This window comes from Rattus norvegicus, chromosome 11, assembly GCF_036323735.1.
Source record: "Rattus norvegicus strain BN/NHsdMcwi chromosome 11, GRCr8, whole genome shotgun sequence".
In the NCBI taxonomy this organism is placed as follows: domain Eukaryota; kingdom Metazoa; phylum Chordata; class Mammalia; order Rodentia; family Muridae; genus Rattus; species Rattus norvegicus.
This window is the reverse complement of record NC_086029.1, coordinates 78,165,605-78,186,816: the sequence shown is the minus strand read 5'-3', so window position 1 is coordinate 78,186,816 and position 21,212 is coordinate 78,165,605. Positions and strand designations below refer to the sequence as shown.

The 21,212-nt window shown below is 43.2% G+C and overlaps 2 protein-coding genes across 4 annotated transcripts in view; one reads left to right on the top strand and one right to left on the bottom strand.

The window, feature by feature from the left end:
- Fam162a (family with sequence similarity 162, member A) overlaps positions 1-557 on the bottom strand; it is a 28,927-nt gene extending 28,370 nt beyond the window's left edge. The window contains exon 1 of one of the 2 annotated variants that reach the window (XM_063270641.1): positions 425-557. In XM_063270641.1, coding sequence (XP_063126711.1) covers positions 425-458 — 34 coding nt within the window. In that variant the 5' untranslated portion in view covers positions 459-557. 2 annotated transcript variants of the gene reach the window in all.
- On the top strand, positions 494-20,779 carry Mix23 (mitochondrial matrix import factor 23). 2 transcript variants are annotated; one of them, NM_001105875.1, is made up of 5 exons: positions 494-1,085; positions 11,340-11,465; positions 13,557-13,703; positions 18,499-18,558; positions 20,489-20,779. In NM_001105875.1, exons 1-5 carry the CDS (start codon positions 1,035-1,037, stop codon positions 20,537-20,539), a joined length of 435 nt encoding a protein of 144 aa, NP_001099345.1. In that variant the 5' UTR covers positions 494-1,034; the 3' UTR covers positions 20,540-20,779. The 2 variants fall into 2 exon arrangements, with proteins under 2 accessions (NP_001099345.1, XP_063126448.1); XM_063270378.1 differs by lacking the exon at positions 494-1,085 and adding an exon at positions 3,691-4,030 and having other exon boundaries at positions 20,489-20,772.
- The last annotated feature ends 433 nt before the right edge of the window (positions 20,780-21,212 follow it).

Sequence of the window (21,212 nt, the reverse complement as noted above, 5' to 3'; positions counted from 1 at the left end):
TTAGCATAACACTTTCTCCTAAGAAAGTCGAGGCACTTATCACACTATTGTTTAAAAGTATGTACTACCACCCACATCTTAAGACAACAATTACTTGTATTCAGTGAGATCTCTGAGTCCCTCACCAAAAGAGGGAGGGATAAGTAGCCAAGTAGGAAGGCACCTAGAATAACGGATAGGAGAAATTTAGGTTGGAAAGCATTAGTTCCGGGGATAACTCTGAGCAGGTGCTCACAGGAGGATGGGGACCAGGTGGAGGCATCAAAGCACTAACTTAAGATGGGAGCTGCGTGAATGAGCGCCAGATGCCAGGGTCTCGGCCAGCTCCCCGCGTCTGCTAAGGCGCTGCGGTCCTCACACCGTTATAGTAAGGACACCCCCACCGGTGATGCCCCCTCCTGCCGCCCGCAGCCCCGCGTCTCACCAGCCGCCAGGCGCAGGCCGCGGAGGCTCCACATGACCGCCTGATCCGCCGACGCACAGCACCCCACCGCGGCCGCGGCGCTGGCGCTCAATGTCACCGAGTGCCCGCGTGGGGAGGGCGCAGGCGGGGTGGGCGGGGCGTGCTGCCGTGACGCAGCGGGCGTGCGGGACGTGCGCGACGAGCAAAGGACCCGGCCAAGCGCCCTGCCTGCCTGGGCATGAAGGCGGAGGAGGAAGGGCGATGTCTGCCAACTGTGAAGCGCTGAGTAGTGTTTTCGATCTGTGCAAGCGAGTCACACACGCGGAAGGACTCGGGAGCCTGGGTCCTATGGCTTTCTGGCTTCGGGAATGTCCGAGGGAAGCCTGCTTTCCACTTAGCTATGTTTTAAAAAAAATCTAGTTCTCACCGCTTGCCCACTCTCACGGCCCCAAACGCCCCTGTTTGTCGACGCTTCTTCGCGGTCTCATTCCTCTATGCTCTAGGATCAGAGAGAGGAGGGCAAGCCTTGCTCTCCGCTCCCCGGGCTCACAGTACTTGCTGTCAGGCAGTACCGCGGACACCTCTGCTCCACGGTGATTGGCCAGCTGCGGGGTCCTCGCGTTCGTCCAATATGGCGGCGCCCAGTGGCGGTGTGAACTGTGAAGAGTTCGCCGAGTTCCAGGTGATGAGGTTTTCCTCACGTGGCGAGCTTGTCCAGCCTTTTGTCCCCAGATCCTAGTCGGTGCTTTGGCCTGGGAGGGAGGATAGACAAACTGTAGGGAAAGCAGGCCGTTCAGAGCTTTTTTAGGGAAACCTTTAGAGGTCATGGGGGCTAGGGGCGGCCTTGGGAAGCGTTGGTGCTCAGTGCAGGGAGGTGCCTGAGGCCCTCCGGGTCATTCTGGAGTGGTAAAGCGGAAATCTGAAGCTGTGGGTAGGGATTGTTAACAGTTCAGCGGTTCCCTGAACTTCGTTCCCAGCTCCTACCATTTCTCTCCCCCTTCTAAGTTGAGATTTAGGGGGAGGGAAAGTGAAAAGAGACGTTGTATTTGTCATAGTGCCGTGTGTGTGTGTGTGTGTGTGTGTGTGTGTGTGTGTGTGTGTGAGAGAGAGAGAGAGAGAGAGAGAGAGAGAGAGAGAGAGAGAGAGAGAGAGAGAGAGAATATGAGTATTTGGAAGCTTGGAGGGAGGGTTAAGTCAAATACTTGGTCTGTACTGTTGCCTTCTTGATCCTGAGAGAAGGCGTAACACTTAAGTAAAATATATGTATTTTTGTATTAAAAATATCAAAGGTCCAGGACTCACTCGAGAATTCAAGAATAACGACCCGGATATTGATCATTCACAATGACGATTCTGCTGTTAAATTAGAGTTGAAGTTAAAGAAAACATGATCTTTAAAAATGTATTTTTTGGTAAAGATAGTAAGATTGGTTAAACATGACATAATTTCCCTATCTGTAGTAATCTTAATACTTTGAAGTAGGTAGTGGTATTCTTTATTCATGAAGATAAAACCTCATCAAATTGATGTATTTGGCAAAAATAAAGCTGACATATGGGTGCTAGGAATTGAACCAGAGACCTCTGCAAGAACAGACAGGTTCTTATCCACTGAGCCATTTCTCCAGTCCCTTGGTCAAAAAATTTAATGAATATGTGAGTTAAAAATCAAAAGACCAATTTACCCAGAACCAGCGTTAGCATATCTTTTAATCTCCTTGTAAATAGGCATTGATTTTTGTTCCCACTCCTTCACAGATAGGACCAGCACATACATGAAGGCATGAAGGTGCTGTAATAATCTAAAGCCTTAGCCTTAGTATGGCATTTAGATGAAATTATAAGACATGGTTGTCTGGAATTCTCACAAATTACTAATCAAAAGTAACATTCTCCAGAGCTGTTAGGTCAGTTTGTATGTAAGGATCCTAAGTATGGAAAACCCTGCACTGAATGTTGGGGAAAGAAACTGAAAGTCACGTCTTTTTTTTTTTTTTTTTTTTGTAAATATCAGGTAGGATTTTACTCCATAATTATGAGATGTTGAAAGAATTGTACTGTGAATGTTCTGTGTAACCACCCTCAGAATTCTGTGGTCAGTGATGCTATACCTGCTCTGTCTCTTATTTATATCTGTTATTCACCTCTCAATCCATTACTCCTTTTAGTTTAAAAGGGGGTTTTAAATTAAAACTTGAAAAAAAAATCCAGGGTACTTTTAAATATGCTGCATATATATCATTAAAGTTCAGGATTTGTTTACTATTTTGGAGGATTATATTTTGCATATGATGTAGTGCAGAGCTATTTACAAATGCACCTCCTAGTTTGACATTGACATATTCTTTTAAGGCAAACTTGTGTCAACATCAGAATTGATGCTTTTACCTTAAAGTTTTCTCATGGGCTTTCCTACGCACTCCCTGTCACTTCTGTCAAGTTCTAACTATTATTAATTCTGATTTTGTCTTCATACAGCTGTGTATTTTAAACTTAAAAGATTTTTAAAGAGTTTTAAACTTTTTGTATCCCCCCCATTGTAGCATTCCCAGAAAATATCCTATTTCCAAAGTGAAATAGAATCCAAAAAAAAAAAAAAAAAGTTTAAAATTGGATGCTTCAAATCTCATTTTAACATATGTCAACAATTGTTTGGGTACATTTTTAGCCTGCCATAACTAAATACTACAGTGCTAAGTGGCTTAAACAACACAAATGAGGTTTCCGGAAGGTTTGGTAGCCAGAAGTCCAACATTAGGGTCATGTTGGGGTTGGCTTCTGGTGAGATCTTCTCCTGATGTGCAGGGTGTTTTCTCACCGTGTCTTTTTACCTTTTCTCTGTCTGTGCAGTTAGAGCAGCATCACTAATATCTCTTCCTCTTCCAATGAGGACCCCAGTTGTGGCAGATTAGGGTTCTTTCCCTGCTGACCTCCATTTATGTATCTGTGTATGTGTGTGTGTGTATTTGACAAGATCTCACTATGTTGTGGAGACTGGCCCCAATAACCCTGGTTCAAGAAGTCCTGCCACAGCTGAAACTGTCTGTATTTTGTGTGCCTGGTTGTGATCTCCATTTAACTTTCATTCCCAAAAGCCTTACCAACAAGAACTTAGGGCTTTTCCATGCACCCCAGGGTAAATAATTTCGTCACTGCCAGGTATCTACTAGCTGCCAGGCTTTGGGAGGTAACTATGGTGGACAGTGTATGAGACGAGGAGCTTTCAATGAGGATTCAAAGGCAACTCTGGTACTAGTGCTTGAGAGCTCAAAAAGAAAGAAAATGAGGTCATAATTGAGTTGAGCCCTCAGATAATACCAGTTGACTTCTAGGCAGAGGTAATTGCACACAGCAGAACATTTCCTGTACAGTCATGCATTGCTTAATAATGGGGATGTAATCTAAGAAATGTGGTACAGGTGATTTTATGTTGTGCAAATATGAACAGTAATTAAACCTTATCTAGGTTTAAGCCAATCCCTGTCATGGCTTCTTGATGCAGTTGGGATGCAGTAAACAGGAGATCTACGAGGCAGCTATGTAAAAGGAAAATGAAGTAATGATGGAAAAAACAGCATGATACATCAACCAGCAGTGGTCATTTATCACCGCTGTCAAGTACACCCTGTACGTGACAATATTTAATACACTTTTGACTGTAAGCACATGTATTTTTTTATACCAGCATTACAAAAACTTGAAAAATTTTGGCTCCCTTAGACTCTTAGGAGAACACAGTAAAGGGGTGATCAAGCAAAACGTTGTGTGCTGGGCATGGTAGCTCAGAACTTTAATCTCAGCACTCAGGAGTCAGGCATGTGGGACTTGTGATTTTTGCAGCTTTAGGATAAGTCTCCTTTCATTAGTCACTTTTGTGTCCTCTTTTCAATTTAGAGTCTAAGCTCTAAGGACTTGGCATGGCTTAAGGGCATCCCTAGGCCAGGCAGTGGTGGTACATGTTTTTAAGTGGGAGGCAGAGGCAGGTGGATCTCTGTGAGTTGGAGGGCAGTCTGATCTATGTAGTGAGTTCTAGCACAGCTAGGGCTACACACACAGAAACCTGTCTTAAAACACAACAATATTTCTAAAGTGCCTCTGGGCAAAGTCTTCCAAATGCTTCTCTCTCCCATATCAATGCTTTCCATATCTAGCATGTATTTGAACCCTTTGTCTGTCACCACTCTTAATTTATTCCTTAACACATGCTCCTGTTTCCCATGCTTCCTCCCCACACCTGTCACTCACTTAGAAGTACCTTCCCCTTCTCTCCAGCTGAGACCCAGGTCACTGTTTCTTTCCAGAGTGGTTTTCTGCATTTCTGTTAGGAATAGTTATTTGGTGTATATAATGATTTTGAGTTGACTTTACACTCTCCAGTCTTTGTCCTAGGAGCTCTTGGAGTTGACATAAGGGCTCCATGCTTCCTCCACTGTAATGGAGGAAATGGCCTGGTGAGAGATTTAGCCTTTTTTTGTAATCTACCTATGAAATTTAATAACTTATAATTCTCAGCAAGTGTGCATCAGTATAGATACTATCATTGTATTTTTAAAATTTTCTTTTAAAATGTTGTTATTGTGTGGATGTGTACATGGTGGGAGAGTACAGGACACTTTTGGACGTATGTCTTACACTTTTGGACAATTTGAGGAGTTGGTTCTCTCCTTCCACCTTTGTGTGGACTCAGGCTCCTAGGTTGTATGACATGCAGCTTCACTTGCTTGGCTCTGTGCACTTGAACTCCCTGTGGTGATAGAAAAGTTCTGCATTTGTGCTGTACACTTGTAGAAGTTGCTGCTAACATGTAGCTCTTCAGCATACGTACGCTGTGGTAACTGAAGGTTTTGAATTGAGAATTTCAACTTAAGTAGCCTTGCATGCTAGTGTCTGCTGTATCAAAAGCCCAATTGTAGATCTACAAACTAGTAGGTTTGTAATCTACTAGTACACAGGAAAGGGAGGAAAATAGTGCATTTGGCAGGCCTCGTCTATAGAGTCTGTTGGTAAGATTGCAAAGGTAGTGGGTGGGTGGGTTCAGGGACAGCCAGATGATTTAACAGGTAAAAGTGTTTGCCACACAAGCCTAATTGCAGCCTGAGTTTAATACCCAGAACCTGTATAAACTTGGAAAGAGAGAACCAAATACACAAAGTTGCCCTCTGAGTACACGTATGCCATAGCATATGTGCACACACACACACATACACACACACACACACTCTCTCTCTCTCTCTCTCTCTCTCTTAATACATTTTTTTAAAAGTAGATTCATTTCCCACTTAGTACAGACAAATTCCATTGCTGTGTAAAGACCTTAATAGTGTGTTTACATTGTTTTATTGGAGGATTTGTTTATCATGATTAAAGTTATAGCAGGTATTCAGATTAAAAAACTGGTTAAAGTTCAGGGTCAATAAAAGCTCAGCAAATGTTAAGCTGTGTGATCTTTTGCCTGGATTGCTGTGTCAGTCTCTTAACTTCTCTATGCTAGTGTAGTCCACTTTCTAGGCAGCCATTTCAGAACACAAATCTGATCATATAACCACCACTCTTAAGAGCATTTCACTCCTTTCTCTGCTTCTCAGAAAATATTAACATATCCTGCAGTACTGAGTCTCTTCTTATACTGTGTTCATGCATTCAGTAGTCTAGTTACGTGGTGTTATCAAGGGCATCCTTGCAATTTCTGAATTCTTTTTTTTTTTAAGTTTATTTATTTATTATATACAAGTACACTATAGCTATCTTCAGACACACCAGAAGAGGGCATCAGATCTCATTATAGATGGTTGTGAACCACCATGTGGTTGCTGGGATTTGAACTCAGGACCTCTGGGAGAGCAGTCAATGTGTTCTTAACCACCCCCTCCTTTTTTTTTTTCTTTAATTCTTAATGATATTGAACCTGAGGTAAATTCCCATGTCAATTCACAGCTCCCATACTGTACCAGGCAAAGTTAGTGGGTGTTAAAAATACTGCCAGGACAGTATGTGAAGACATTTGGTGTGGTGTCTTAACTGTACAAAAATATTATGCTGAATAGTTTAGAAACAAATCTTTAAAAAATATATTTATGTGTTTTGCTTGCATGTATGTCTGTGCACTACCTACATGTCCAGTGCCCTTGGAGCCTAGAAGAAGGTGTTAGCTTCCTTGGAACTAGAGTTTCTGATGATTTTGAGCTACTATGTAGATGGTGGGACTCAAATCCAGATTTTCTGGAGGAGCAGCCAATGCTCTTAACCACTGAGCTACCTCTCTAGCCTTAAAAACAAATCTTACACCGTTTCACATCTCACTGTTTTTCCTTAAAAGGAATGAGTTTTATACAGGAGGTTAAATGCTTTATTGACAAAAGACCACACTAGAACCCATGTACTCATCACTCTCCTCCTCCTCTTCCTCCCCCTCCTACTCTTCCTCCTCCTCTCCCCCCTCCTCTCTCTTCTTTTCTTGCTCTTTCCTGCCTTGATGATGTCCAAAGACTTTGTCTTGCAGTGCCCCCTCCACTCTTGGATTTTTATGTTCTTTCACCATCTTCTCTGTGGTGCCTGAGCCTTGGAGTGACTGATAAGAGATTTTAGGACCAAGCAACTAACAGTCACTTATTATCAGCACTTTGACCAATTATGAGTCTTTTCATTAATTGCCATCCACTGCAAAAAGAAGCTTCTCTGATGACGATTGAGAGCAGCACTGATCTGTGGGCATAAGCATAAGTATTTCAGAGGTGTCTTGACAACATGTCTGTTAGCAAGCACAACAGTTGGTTTCCATAGTAGGGCCTATAACCTGTTCAGCTGAGATTTCTCGACCGGGTTTATGACATCAGGTATGAATTCTTACTGTGGATCAGGTCTCAAGTCCAATCAGAAAATAGTTGGTTACCTTCATCAGCATGTCTTGCCACTGTTGCAGGAGTGGTTTGTTGCCTCTAGCCTGGCAGGTCCTCCTTGTCATCATGGTGCCCACAGCTAGGTAGGACTGTTGGTGAGTGTTCTTCCCTAGGAGCCTCAGCACCTTTTGCGGTACGAAAGCTACCCACCAGGGAGGTGCTTCTTGCTTAGTTTCATCTTGGTGTCATCACCTCCTGTGACCAAAGGGTAAGGCGTCTTGAGCAATTAGATCTTACCATGTAGTCTGGTGGGCAACCGAGAGTGATGACCGTCATCTGGATTGTTTTGGGGGCTCTAGGGTCTCACTGACTAGCAGCTTATGGGAGGTATTCCACACTTGGCATTGGGGTTTTTGTATACTGTATGGCTTCTGGGTGAACCGTTATCCATCTGTCTTAGTCAGGGTTCCTATTCCTGCACAAACATCATGACCAAGAAGCAAGTTGGGGAGGAAAGGGTTTATTCAGCTTACACTTCCACATTGCTGTTCATCACCAAAGGAAGTCAGGACTGGAACTCAAGTGGGTCAGGAAGTAGGAGCTGATGCAGAGGCCATGGGGAGGTGTTACTTACTGGCTTGTTTCCCCTGGCTTGCTCAGCTTGCTCTCTTATAGAACCCAAAATACCAGCCCAGGGATGGCTCCACCTACAATAGGCTGGGTCCTCCCGCCTTGATCACTTGCTGAGAAAATGCCTTACAGCTGGGTCTCATGAAGGCATTTCCACAACTGAGGCTCCTTTCTCTGTGATAACTCCAGCTTGTGTTAAGTTGGCACACAAAACTAGCCAGTACACCACCCATGCAGGGTAGCTCTTTTCAAAGTTTTAAAAAAGCAAATTGTATTTTTAAAAGCTTACAAAGTAGATTTTATTAGGGATTTTTAATAATTCTTAGTTCCAGTTAACACTTCCCTTTATCCTGTCTTCTTTGCCTACCCTCTGGCCTGCTCCAGCCTAACTCCAGTCTTCTCCCCCTACCCTCATTTTGCTTTTGGTTTACGGTTCCACCTCCCTTAAGACTCTTCCTCCTCTTTAATGTAGCTCCCTGGACTCTGCAACATTCCAGGCTAAACACACTGCTGTTAGATTTGAGGCTAGGATCTGTATATGACAGAGAACATCTGGTGTTTGTCAGAGGCATTTCTTGATCTCCCTACCCAAAATAGCTCTCAATCCCAACTTGATCATGTTCTGCTCCACTCCGTGGGATTAGCTTTCCCTTCCTCACAGTACTTCTCTATCAGCCCCTGTTGTTTGAATGCCTGTGAGTTAGTAAAAGGATACACTCTGCTTCTCTGTTATACTGTTCAACGAAGAAAGTTGCTGAGCGCTTTCCAGGCCAAGGAAAACTATCCAAGAGGCACAACTGAAGCCTGGCCTCAGAGCTGTGAACAAGAAGAATCGGAAGGTTTTTAAAGGGGTTGGGGGAAAGCAGCCATGTTGAGGGGTTAGGCTGGCTCTGTCTTTCCCCTCCTAGTGATAGGCTCTTCCTCTGGAGCCCATACTGGCCTCCAGCTCATGATTTTCCTGTCTCAGCCTCCTGAGTGCTCAGATGACAGATATGTGCCACCACACCCAGCTGCTTTCTTCCCTCTGACTCACCAATGCTGCCATCACTTGTGCGGAATTTACTAATGGTGGACAGTATACACCCTCCATACTAGTTAAAGTGACATACTAGTTAAAGTGGTAGTTTGCCCAGGGAATGTATTGAGGTTCCCCATAAGAGTTACGGTTTGCAGAGTGCTGTCAACAAAATAAAGAAAAAGGAGACAAGATAATGAACTTTGTGTTAACTTGTCTGAGGTCTTTTCATTAAATTTTATTTATTTGGGGAAGGGAATGAGCTGGTTCTCTCTCCACGATGTGGGTCTGGGGGTTGAACAAGTGCCTTTATGTGTCGGGCTTTCTCACAAGGCCTTGCCTGTGATTTATTAGTCTAAGTCATGAAAATTGCGAAGGCTGCTCCGTTTCTGTATTGAGATCATGAGCAGACCATTAATATACTCAGCAGTTAAGGTGAACGGAGTGGTAGGGACAGAATTTAGACTACATGCTCGGATTAAATGGTTGCAATTGGCAACATTTATAGAACTATTAACAATGTCTTCAAGGAAACCAGGAATGGCTTAGTGATGGAGCACTGGCCTAGCATGCATGGGGACCTGGGTTTGAATCCCAGGATGGGTGGTGTCCAGTGTTTGTAGTAACACAGGCAACGTGTTCACTGAGGGTCATATTTTAAAATATTACTTCATAAGTATGTATAAAAGTAATAAAACTTGTTAAGATATTGCTAGTGGTTAACTTTGGATAATTAAATATTTTTTTTAATTTTTCTATAAGGAAGGTAGGTGTATGTGAGGGGTGCAGTAAAGAAACCACTGAAATGACCACTCTGGTACGATTAAGAGGAAGGTTTTTATTGTGAATGAGAGAGACAAAGAAAAATAAAACTGGTCATGGCCAGGGCTATCAGAGATGGGAGAGAGAGAGGGACAGAAAACAACAGAGACGGAGCTGGGGTGTGGGGTGTGTGTGTGTGTGTGTGTGTGTGTGTGTGTGTGTGTGTGTGTGTGTGTGTGAGAGAGAGAGAGAGAGAGAGAGAGAGAGAGAGAGAGAGAGAGAGACTTTTAAGGAGGATGGGTAATGAGTAGTAGAGGAGATAGATGGAAGGACCAGGAGTCTAGCATGACCTTAGAGATGTATAACAAGAATGTGTGAATAGGGACCAAGGAAGCCTGGAGACTGATGGGCTTTCCTACACAACATGTCCCTTCTGCCAGAGGCAAGAGAAATGACTCCTTAGAGCAGATGGAAACCCGTTTCCCAAGTGTCTGGACCACGCTGACTTTTAACCACCAGAAATTCTTGTATAGCACAGCTGGAGCTCACCTCCAGATACGTGGACTGCCCGAGGCCGGCCAGTGCTCACACTCACTAGTGATAAGGAACACGTGTAACAAATGGCAGGGGAAAGTGAAAATGTTGCTTCCAGTCTTGGGTTTAATTTGACAAAGGAAAAGAAGAAGAGCGAGTGAAGTTTGCTCTAATACGTGTTGGGGTCAGGTGAGACGTGTAAGTAGACAGTGATTGCTCTGTCAGCAGCTTTTCAGTGGCCTGGTGTTTTGTAAGGAGAGGAGTAGTATAGGAGGTATTACAATCTTAAGAACATGTAAGAAAGAGAAGTGTATAGAGTTAGAAACTCAACCCAGAGTTTCTGTTAACTGAGGACAGTGCAGCTTGTCCCCTGTCTAGTGAGCGATGAGGAAGGCAGAGCTGGTCACGGCGTGGGGAGCATCTATGCTGTGTGGTGTACTCTGAGCTCCTTGTCCTTTCTCTCTTGGGTACAGTAGGTTCCTGGGGATGGAACAGGGCCTCACAGAGGTAGGAAGTGCTTAGGATTGGGTTTTTGTGAGTTGGAGACTTTGAAGGAAAGCCATGTTTTGAGAAATGTAAACCATGATTACTAATGAAAAGCTAGAACCAATCCCTACCTGTTTAATGAATAAAAAAGCCAAAGTATGTTTTTTCTTTAGTAGCAAATTTCTTGTCTTTATCACAAAAATGTCTATATTCATAGTAGAAAGTCAAAGATCTGCAAGGTAAGGCTGGCAGTGGGCAGCTTCACTTCTGTGAGCTGACCAGCCCTGCCCTCATGTCCCCTAGCCCCACATTTGCAAAGTTAGACTAGAGCAGGGCACCAGTGATCGTGGAGGGTGTGTGGTGCTCAGGTTGGTGAGCCTTTCTGGCCATGTGCTGGAGTTGGAAGATAGAATTTGCTAAATACCGTGCCAGGCAGTAGGTTTCACTGTTGAGCCGCAGAGCTAGGTGCAGAGTCCTGGGTTCGAATCTGCTGCACATCCCACTATTCATCGCTGTGATAACGGGAAAGAGATTTGGTTGTACTGTTCATCTTGTCCTCTTATGTAAAAGATCCTGGGTTTTTTTTTTTTCTTTTATTTAAATATTTAACTTTTATCACTTAACATTTCATTGAGATTATTTTCTTCTGTTCTTTTATTTTAAATACATATAGGAATTACTCAAGGTGATGAGGACAATTGATGACAGGATAGTACATGAATTAAACACTACGGTTCCAACAGCTTCCTTTGCAGGAAAAATTGATGCCAGCCAAACCTGTAAACAACTATATGAGTCTGTAAGTTTATCTCTTGAGTCTCTCTTTGGTGTTTCTTTTATACCTTTCTTTGCAGGTACAATGAGAAATACTTTGACTTATATCTACACTGTGAAAAACACATGATATCTTGTGTGCCCTTGAAGGTGGGAGCACACCGACTGAAATATGGCTTCAGGCATTGTGTGGTGTGCGCACAAATCTGCGGAGATGGCTGTAAGAATGGGGGCAGCGGTGTTCTGGCCTGTGTGCTCATGGCCTTCTGCTTAAGTACATAGTGTGCGAGGGATGAGCACAAGGACCGTGAAACAGTCCAGGCAGTGAGTAGTAAGAGTGAGGACTCGGAGGAGTCAATCCCAGGAGGTCAAGCAGCTAATGGCAAGAAGAGTGAGAGCCTTGCAGGCCTTTATTTTTCCGTTGTATCCATTATCAGAAGGGAGAGGACGTACATGCTAGAAAGGGAAGAGAAAGCCACAGGCGTTAATAAAACACATTCCTGATGCTGTGGCGTCTCCTTACCTGCTAGCGTCCTCTTTAGAATTTGCAAAAGCAGGAGTAAATGGAGCAGCTGTGCTGTACCCTATGTCGCCCCTCCATGGAGTTGGATTAAAGCTCAAATGGCACGTGCTTTTTATACTCTCCCACCACAAGGCTATTGTGTACATTTGTAGTGGATTGCGGGGTGGAAAAAAGTCATTCTGTGGACAAACTTACTCATTATCAAATACAGAACGCTATCCACTGACATCTTAGTTCTGGTTTTCGTTGTTTAGTTAAAGTCTGTCATTCTGTTGAGCAATCAGGTAAATTCTGGTTTTAGAAAATTAGAAGGTGTGGTGTTTTTAGGATTTAGTCAGGGCAAGTTTGTTGGGGGGCCTCCAAGTGCTAACGTGCTGTGGGATGTTTGATAGTACATTTATGTCTTCAGGTATATCTGACTAAAGAACTAGAAATGTATGGTCACTCTGTTCTACCCCCCTGCTACCTGTGTAGTCTCTACTGTTCAGTTCTTCCCATTTCCAGTCTTCTGTTAGCATAGGGTTGATGGTAACATGCTTAGCAATATGGATTCCAGGACCATGTCAAATCTCACATCTGCTGCTTCCTAGTTGCTGACCGAGCATTTTGTATAATCTCCCTTCATTTCAGTTTCATAGTGTTGTAGAGGATTAGTGAACTAAGAAAGTACTGTTCTATGTATTTTAATATGCCTGCCAGAGTGGTCATTATTATATTTCAAGTAACTTCGTTCTGGAGATTGGGTCTAAGACCTCTTCTTGAGGAGTCCAGAACATCCAAAGTTGCTTATAACTGATGAAGACATATTTCCAATGGTGACATTTCTTTATAGGAAAGGATGTGAGATTTAGAAAGTTAATCTTGAAAGGCTTCTCATAATACATTAAATAATTTCACTGAGCTCTCCCCAGGTGTGATTGAAGAGGACCTTGAACCATGACCATTATGCCTTGCCTACCCAAGACAAGATGGAGAAAGGCTGTCTTGCTGGATGTGTTACTCAGAGAAGGGGTTATGAGAATCATTCTGTCAGTTATCCTTGCAATCAACGTACACAATTGATGCAGCCACTAACTCTGCCTTGGCTTCTTTTTGTCAATACTTGAGAGTTTTGAAAAGGCCCCTGATTACGTAGTTAAATATTATGTAACTAAGATATTCCCCACATCCCTCTGTTCACAACATCTTTCCCTTGTTAGCAACATGAGACAGAAACCAACTAGGGAAGACGAAGAGGGAGAGACTACAGTCAGCGGTAGGTAGAGATGAGGTAGAGGAGCAGGTATAGAGGTGGTGAGGAGAGCAAGGATGGGCAGGAGGCCTCGGGGCAAGCCTGCCTGGGTGCTGTGGGAAGGAGGAGCAGGCGATCCTGGCCCGGATTATGGAAGGAAGCAGCCTGGCCTCTGGGCTGCACCTTGTGAGGCGTTTGTTCCCTCTTAGCTGACTTAGGAAGTCCAGCCAACAGTTTTCTCTTGTAGAGATTTTAAAATGTTTTAAAAATTTGCATTCTTGAAGTACCAATTTTTTTCTAGTACTAAAATGTAACAAATTAATGTGTTTTTCCCCCTCTTTTCATTCTTTTGTCTTTTTTAGTTGATGGCAGCTCATGTCAGTAGGGACAGAGTTATAAAGAACTGTATAGCCCAGACCTCAGCAGTAGTAAAACGTCTCCGAGAAGAGAGAGAAAAGAACCTGGATGACTTAACGTTATTAAAACAACTTAGAAAAGAACAGACAAAGGTAAGCTGAGGAGACCTTCATTTCTAAGGCAAAGGTCCCCAAAGGTAGCCCTAAAAATGGAGTTTGAATACGTACAATTTCAAGTAAATTATGGTTATTACTTTAAAAAAATTTATCAGGACAGGGTTGGGAGGATGAATTAGGTAGATAAATTGTTTGCTATGAACTATGAGGACTAGAGTTTGGATCTTGAGAGGCCATTGGAAAAATTGGGTCTGGAGAGGTGGCTCTGTGGTTTAGAATGTTGGCTGCTCTTCAGAGGATCTTGGTTTCAATCCTAGCACCCAAATGGAGGCTCAGAATTGTCCTTATCTCCAGTGTTAGAGGATCTGATCTCCCTTGCTGGTGTCTCATCAGCCACCTGTAGTCACAGCACTCCAGAGGTAGACAGGAGATCCCTGGGCAAGCTGGCTAGCTAGACCAGCCAGAGTTGGCTGGTACCAGGGCCAGCCACAGTAAAGTAAATACAGGGCAGTGTGGTATAGAAAAGACACATGACATAAACTTAAGGTCTCCACTCACATGTACACACTTGTGCATATGTGTGCACATACAGGAACATATATACACACATACACGAGAGACAGGGTCAGGAGAGTAATGTCATCAGGTAGGCATTTGCATCACACTTAGATGTGGTTTAGTAAATGGATGTATATTTTATAAACAAGTGCAGGGTAGGAGCTTAGGGAAAATTAACATGGAATTGCATTTTATTTCTTTTCCTGTGATGCTTTCCAGTGTTTAAGACAAAACATCAGTGCTGACCAACACCCATGAGAAGCTCTTGGAAAACATGTGTCTGCTTACTTGAAACGTTTCTTCAGGAATTTGTGTATTGAAAATATTTAGCCCTTTCATTGTATAGGAATCTGCTGAAACCGAATACAGATTCCGTAAGTTCCAGCCATTGCACTCTTCAGCCATAAAGATGTAGTACTGGTTGACTATAGTTAGACAGGCTCAACACCTCAGGGTAGTGTCCACCCTACCTGTAGACTTTGTGGGGTTGTGTACACCTTTTCTATACTTAACAGCGTCCCTGCAGTGTTGTTACTTAAGAAAGTGTTGTGGTCCAGCTAAGTGGCAGGTGAGGATGCCTGCTGACAAGAAGACCTGAGTTCGATCTCAGTCCCACCGGGTGGAAGATGAGATCTAGTTCCCATCAGTCTTCTCCAACCTCCACACTGCTCACTGTGGACAGGCACACACACACTGAATAAAGTGTAAATGTAATTTAAAGGTCAAGTGCACACTTAGGGATATGTGAAAGGAAGCTTTTCCTCATGGAAGGAAGTCGTGAGGCAGAGTCACTGCTGGGGCCCTTGTTTGTGGCGTACAGGAAAACAGTTGTCTTGGCATTCTTGGTCCTCGGCCCACTGCGGTGACAGAGCCCACAGACCTCAGCTCCCACCTGTGAATGACACAGTATATGCATTCAGCTTCCTTCCACAGCATCCTTGTACTTTACGTCACACGCAGTTTCTGATTGCAGCTAATAGAGTGTCTGTGTTTGGTACATGTGAAGTGTTCACCCTCAATATTTTTTTTTAAATGTTTTTTTTTAAATATTTTATTTATTTTATGTATATGAGCACACCGTAGCTGTCTTCAGACACACCAGAAGAGGGCATCAGATCCCATTACAGATGGTTGTGAGCCACCATGTGGTTGCTGGGATTTGAACTCAGGTCCTCTGGGAGAGCAGTCAGTGCTCTTAACCGCTGAGCCATCTCTCCAGCCCTTGATTTTTGATCCTCAATTGCTTGAATTCACAGATCATACAGAGAGCTGGCTACATTTTGTTACATGGAATACATTGTCATCCACTTTTTAGGGAAATTTTAGGTATTTTAACTTTATGTATTTCCAAACTTCTCCCTGACCCTCCGTTTACCTGCGTCACGGTCTCCTCATCCCCTCCCTTTCCTTTCTCTACTGTGCACACATGCATACTCTTCTCTAGAATGATTTCAAGCACTCGGTGTATCCTTTTACCCTTAAATTTATAATTTCTTTTTTTCCAATATATCTGTCTCTGTGTGTGTAGGTCAGAGGACCACATGGAGAAGCTGGTTCTTTTTCCTTCCAGCACAAGAGTCCTGGGATTAAGCTCAGGTCATCAGATTTGGCAACAAGCACCTCTACCCATTTGGCCATCTCACCAACCCATTTGTTATTTCTTAATAACAGGGACTTTTCTTACATAGGTTACCTTATAGTTATCAATACAGTTGTCTGTTTAAGATCTCACAGTGGGTGACTGACAGGCCATGTGGAACTCATTAATCGTGAGTAGTGTGGAGCTGGCGTCTGTTTAGCGGTGTGACCAGATGCACAAGGACACACAGCAAGTAGGCCAGGCTGCCGTGCTTTCTCAGCTATTCTGCTAACTCAGTGTTTCCCTGGGTGCAGCCTCACCCTGTGTTTGTGTCTGTCTGTCTGTCCGTGAGGACTGCTTAGGGCTCTGTTGCATACTTGTTTATTCATCAGGCAGGGACGGAGTCTCCAGGTAGTGAACGTGTTCAAATAGGCCTTGTTCTTCCCCTGATGTTCAGGGGCATTTGTAGGCTGTTTTGTACAATTAATCAGGTCTAAGTAGCTCTGCGCGTTCCATTTCTTGAGAGCATGACTGCAAACCTGCCCTCCACTGTGAGGAAGGGTCATCCTTTCCAGCTAATCCATTGGCTGCTCTAGTGCTGGAGGAAAGACACAGGCTGTGCTGTCCACATCAGCCCACTGGATCCTAACCAGCCACGGTGTGAACATACAGCAGCCATGTTACCCTTACTTCTGGATTTGCTATTGATGTTGATGGGGCGTGGGACAGGACTGCTAAGTCATACTGAGAAGTCAGAGTAGAGCTACCACTGCCAGGGAAGTGCAGAGTACAGCAAAGCCCTGTTGTTGAGTGATTGTGTCTCTGTTTGCTCAGCCCTCATATCTGTCCCTTTGCCCTCAGTGCCTGGAAGGCACAGCCATGGACTGCAGGGCGGTACATCCAGCAGGGAGTAGTGCTGTAGCAGATGAGGAAATGTCACAGCTGTTTTCTCTTCCAAGTGTGGTTATAGAATCAGAAAGTCCTTCAGCTGTCCCGGGCCTTCCTCATTCACTGAGCATGCAGGAACGATAACTGGTAGTTGTGAAGTCACAAGCTAGTAAGTGGCTGGGCATTTTAATAACCTTGAATTGTGAAGCTTACCATCTTAAGTCTCACCCTCCTCAAACCTTGTACAACCTACTCCAGCCTTTTGTATATCAGGGCTCTGGTTTTTTATTTTTATTTTTATCTTTTCTATTTGGACAATTCCAGGCATTTTATCTTTTACTATATATAACCCTTTTTATCTAAAACATTTTCATTCTTACCCCTAACCCCTTTTCAAATAGGAGCTAGCTTATTCTGGAGCCAAATGTGAGTGACCATGGCCTGGGAACACCGAACTAGATCACCAGGTTCCACGTTCCAGCATGGAAGCCGTTCCATCGAGGTTCTATAGTCAGAGAACAAAGAACGTTCTTTTTAACTTTTCTTTTCAAAAGTTACCTCATATTTTCTACCTCCATAACATCCTTCTCACCTACTTACTCTTTTTGTTTCTTTAAATAAGAACTGAATTCAAACTATATGGCATGATGTTGCAAATTAAGATTATCTGTACCCTATTGTTATCAATTTTCTGTTTTTCTTTTTTTCTGTCTGTTGCAAGTCTTAAGGAAACTTCTTAACATCTTGGAATTTATACCTCACTGCTCCAGGAGCAGAGGTCACATAACATTGGGAATTAGAGACATTTTACATCCTGACAAACACCTGCAGAGGTGTCAGTGACCTCTAGCCATCAGTGTCTTGAGGACAAGAGAAGGCAGAAGAGAGCTGAAAAGCTTGCCTCTGTGCTAACATTAACCAGTGTGAGGTTCAGAAGCTGTTTCTCCCTTAATCAACAGTCGGCACATGGGAGGCCCAGTTTCTTTGGGTACGTCCTCACGTCCTCCATCACAGGTCTACCATTGAATTGAGTTCTCCACTAGGTGTCCCAGGCAGACCAGTGTCCCTTCAGGGAGGCTTCCAGGTGGATTAACAGATCCTAACGGGGAGGTAGCCTCACCAGGATCGGCCCTCACAGCCCAGCAGGAGCTGACAAGCAGAGGTAGTCAGTCAGCTGGCAGTTCCAGTGAACTTTCTCTCTGTGGATGAGCTTCCTTCCCATAGCTGAACTTCTGGCCTTCTTCCCACAGGAGGCATGTTTCTGTCATGATAGAAGCAGTGGTGACATCCATTAGGGATGCTTTACTTTCTAGTTGTTTTTAGGGAAACTTTACTCATGGTCTGATTTGCTGCTCTTTTCCTCCCTGTCACAGAGTAAGTAAGGCCAGCTCATTCCTAGACACAGGGCCTTGGAGGGCACTTGAGGCAATCATGCTTGGGTCTGAATTGTGGAGAGACCGTGGTTCCAGGACCAGTCTCAGAGAGCTCAAACCAAAATGACAGTACTAACTAATGCATATTACATATGCTTTGTAAAAATTGATTTTATATTGTGTAAGTGCATATGTGGGGATGATTGCCTGTGATGGTGTGTGTGTGAGGCCTGAGGTTATGTCAGAATGTCTTCCTCAGTCACTTCTCCATCTTTTTTTTTTTGAGGCAGTGTTTCTCTCTGATCTGGGAGCTTACAGTTTTTCTATTTTGGCTGGCCAGCAGGATCTGCATGTCCACCCCATCACCATTCTCTAGCACTGGGACTATAGTTTAAACTCTTTACAGCTCAGAATTTCTATTTTTCTCTTGCAGTTGAAATGGATGCAGTCAGAACTCAATGTTGAAGAAGTGGTAAATGACAGGAGCTGGAAGGTAAGAAATAATGTTGATTTTATAGATACATAGGAGAAAAACTGAACAAGCAGGAGGGAACCAGGGAGGCAGTGCAGGCAGGCTCTGAGAACAGAGAACCCCCAGCAACTGCTGAGGGTGGGAGTACTCTTAACTTCAGTGTGGAAGCATAATGGCTTTACAGGTACACACAGTACTTGTGGCCTACCAAGCAGGGTTAGATACGTTCTTTGTATCTCCTAACACTAATTATGCATGTTTAACATGCAGAGTTTTTACTGTAGTTAAGTGAGAACTTTCAAAAATTTGTTAACTGTAGCCTTTCGTGGAGTTTCTTTTCATAAAATCAAAGTCACAAGCATTATTCTGCAATTGTGTCAGTTAATATTCATTGAGTCTCATTAAATGCTATTACACAGGGAACACTAAAGAGACGAAACTCTGGATAAATAAGTTCCAGGAGAAGGAAAGAGCAGGCAGACTCAGATCTGCCACTCTCCCACTAGATCTCCTTGGGGTTAAATATTAGCTGCTGGGCACTGACTGACTTCTAGCATTTAATAACTGCTTATCAACAAGGCTTTTGTTGCAGACGTAATTTTGTTTCACAATGTTCACAAACAAGAAAGAAAGAAAGAAAAAAGAAAGAAACGCAATCATTAAGCAGAGTGCACTGTGTTGGTATCTTGGTGTGTGACCTTTCAGAATTTATATGTCTGGCTAGGCTTGGTAGCTGTTTTTAAAGTCCCAAGTGAAGTCATCTTCCACCCACTTGTAGCCAGCTTTTTACTGTGTCATTAAATTAAAGAAGACTCACAGCAAGTGAAGACATGAATAAATTACAGACTATAAATTGAGTGTCTTATGGCATTTCTTTATCCTGTCTTCCTTGCCAAAATGTAGCCTGAACTTGTCCTTGCATCACCATGAGGGCTGTGCTGCCTGGAAGGGTTTGGCAATGAGTGTATATTCATACATTCTCTGAAGAAATGATAATGTATTCTGGGACTACAATGGGAGAAGGGTGTGGGGAATATCTGGCTTTTGGGAGCCTGTCCAGGGGATTTTGGTACATGCAGAGCATGGTGGAGTGAAACCTTCTGGACGTGATATCCCACGTGCTCTCCAGTACGATGGAATTGCATTCCAGTAAACCTGAGTGTTCTCAAGACACTTAACAGGCGGTGCACTTAGACATCGAGAGAGTATTATTCTATCATTAGCCCATAGAGAAGTAAAAATGTAGCCAGGCATGGTGGCCCATAACTCAGGAGGCTAAAGCAGGAGGTTTGTGAGTTTCAGGCCAAGCTGAGCTATATAACAAGTTCAAAGCCAGTATGAGCCACAAAGTAAGACCCTGTCTCAAAATGAAAATTCAGAACAATAAAGGGGGTACGGTGAGCATCTGCCTCAGCGTGAGTCCTTCCATGGAGGGGATATGTGCTTTCTCATGCCCGTGACTTTCTCATTATATTGAGTGTTTCCTTTGTTAAAGAACAGAAGTATTATGTGTGTGTTTTCTTTAATACATCAGAAGTCTTCTCATATAAGAATGTTAACTGCTCTCTTATCCTTTTTAAATATCTTACCCTCTCTGAACTATTCTACCAAAAACTTTCTGTAGCGTAGCCCCATTTAGTCATAAAGGCATTCTCAACATTTATGATTTGTTGTTTCAAATTTTAGGAAGCAAGGTGAGTAAAACAAGAAATGCATAAATACACATAATTTAGCAGAAGACAGGTCTAGCCAGCAAATGGGCACTGAAATTGTCTAGTGAATGTTACCAAGGTATACATTATACTTAATTTGGTGTGCTAAAGAAACTTACTGTTTCCTAACCCTGGATCAAAAATGGTAACATCCTCCCAATCTGTAGATCAGAATTTATATCCAGGCCTGATTTATACAGGATATCTGGGTGACTTCTGTTCTTGTTTGACTATCTTAGGTGTTTAATGAACGCTGCCGAATTCACTTCAAGCCTCCAAAGAATGAGTAGAGAGAGAGTTTTTTCTTAAAAAAGACCCGGTCATCTCGTCGCCTGAGCATGACAGATGTCAGCAGGCCAACTTCTGAGAGTGGTCTCTGAGCCAGCAGGTCAAGGCCTTTGGTTGGTTCAGCCCCATCCAGCCAAGACCGCGAGTCTAATTCTCATAATTATAAAATAATCAATTGCTATTTTATACTGATTCTGTAAAAAATGTTTTGTAACTATTAAAATAATTTTCTGACTCTGTGTGCATATTTATTTGTGGCTTTGCAAGTTGAGATTTAAGAGTTTGTGCAGAGTTTCTCTGTCATGCCTGCTTGAGTTTCACAGATTTATTGGTATAGATTGGAGTTATAGATTAGTTTATTTGCCATTGTGGGTTTATTTTAAAGTAGCAGAATCAGACTGGAGAGATAATCAGTGGTTAAAAGCACTGGATGCTCTTCCAGCACCCACATGGCAGCTTGCAGCTGTCTGTACCTCTAGTCCCAGGGAATTCGATGCCCTCTTCTGGCCTTCATAAGCACTAGGCACACATCTGATACACAGACATACATTCAGGCAAAATACCTGTACTTATAAAATAAAAATAAATAGAGGAAAAAAATGATAAAATCTGGCTGGATTCTATCCAAACAAACACTGTTTTTCTTTATAAAGCTGGTTGTGGTGACTCATGCCT

Coding starts and splice junctions, on each gene's coding strand:
- Mix23 (NM_001105875.1), top strand. CDS start 1,035: ATGGCGGCGCCCAGTGGCGGTGTGAACTGTGAAGAGTTCGCCGAGTTC. Junction 11,466..13,556: donor GTAAACAACTATATGAGTCT/GTAAGTTTATCT, acceptor TGTCTTTTTTAG/TTGATGGCAGCTCATGTCAG. Junction 13,704..18,498: donor TTAGAAAAGAACAGACAAAG/GTAAGCTGAGGA, acceptor TTTCTCTTGCAG/TTGAAATGGATGCAGTCAGA.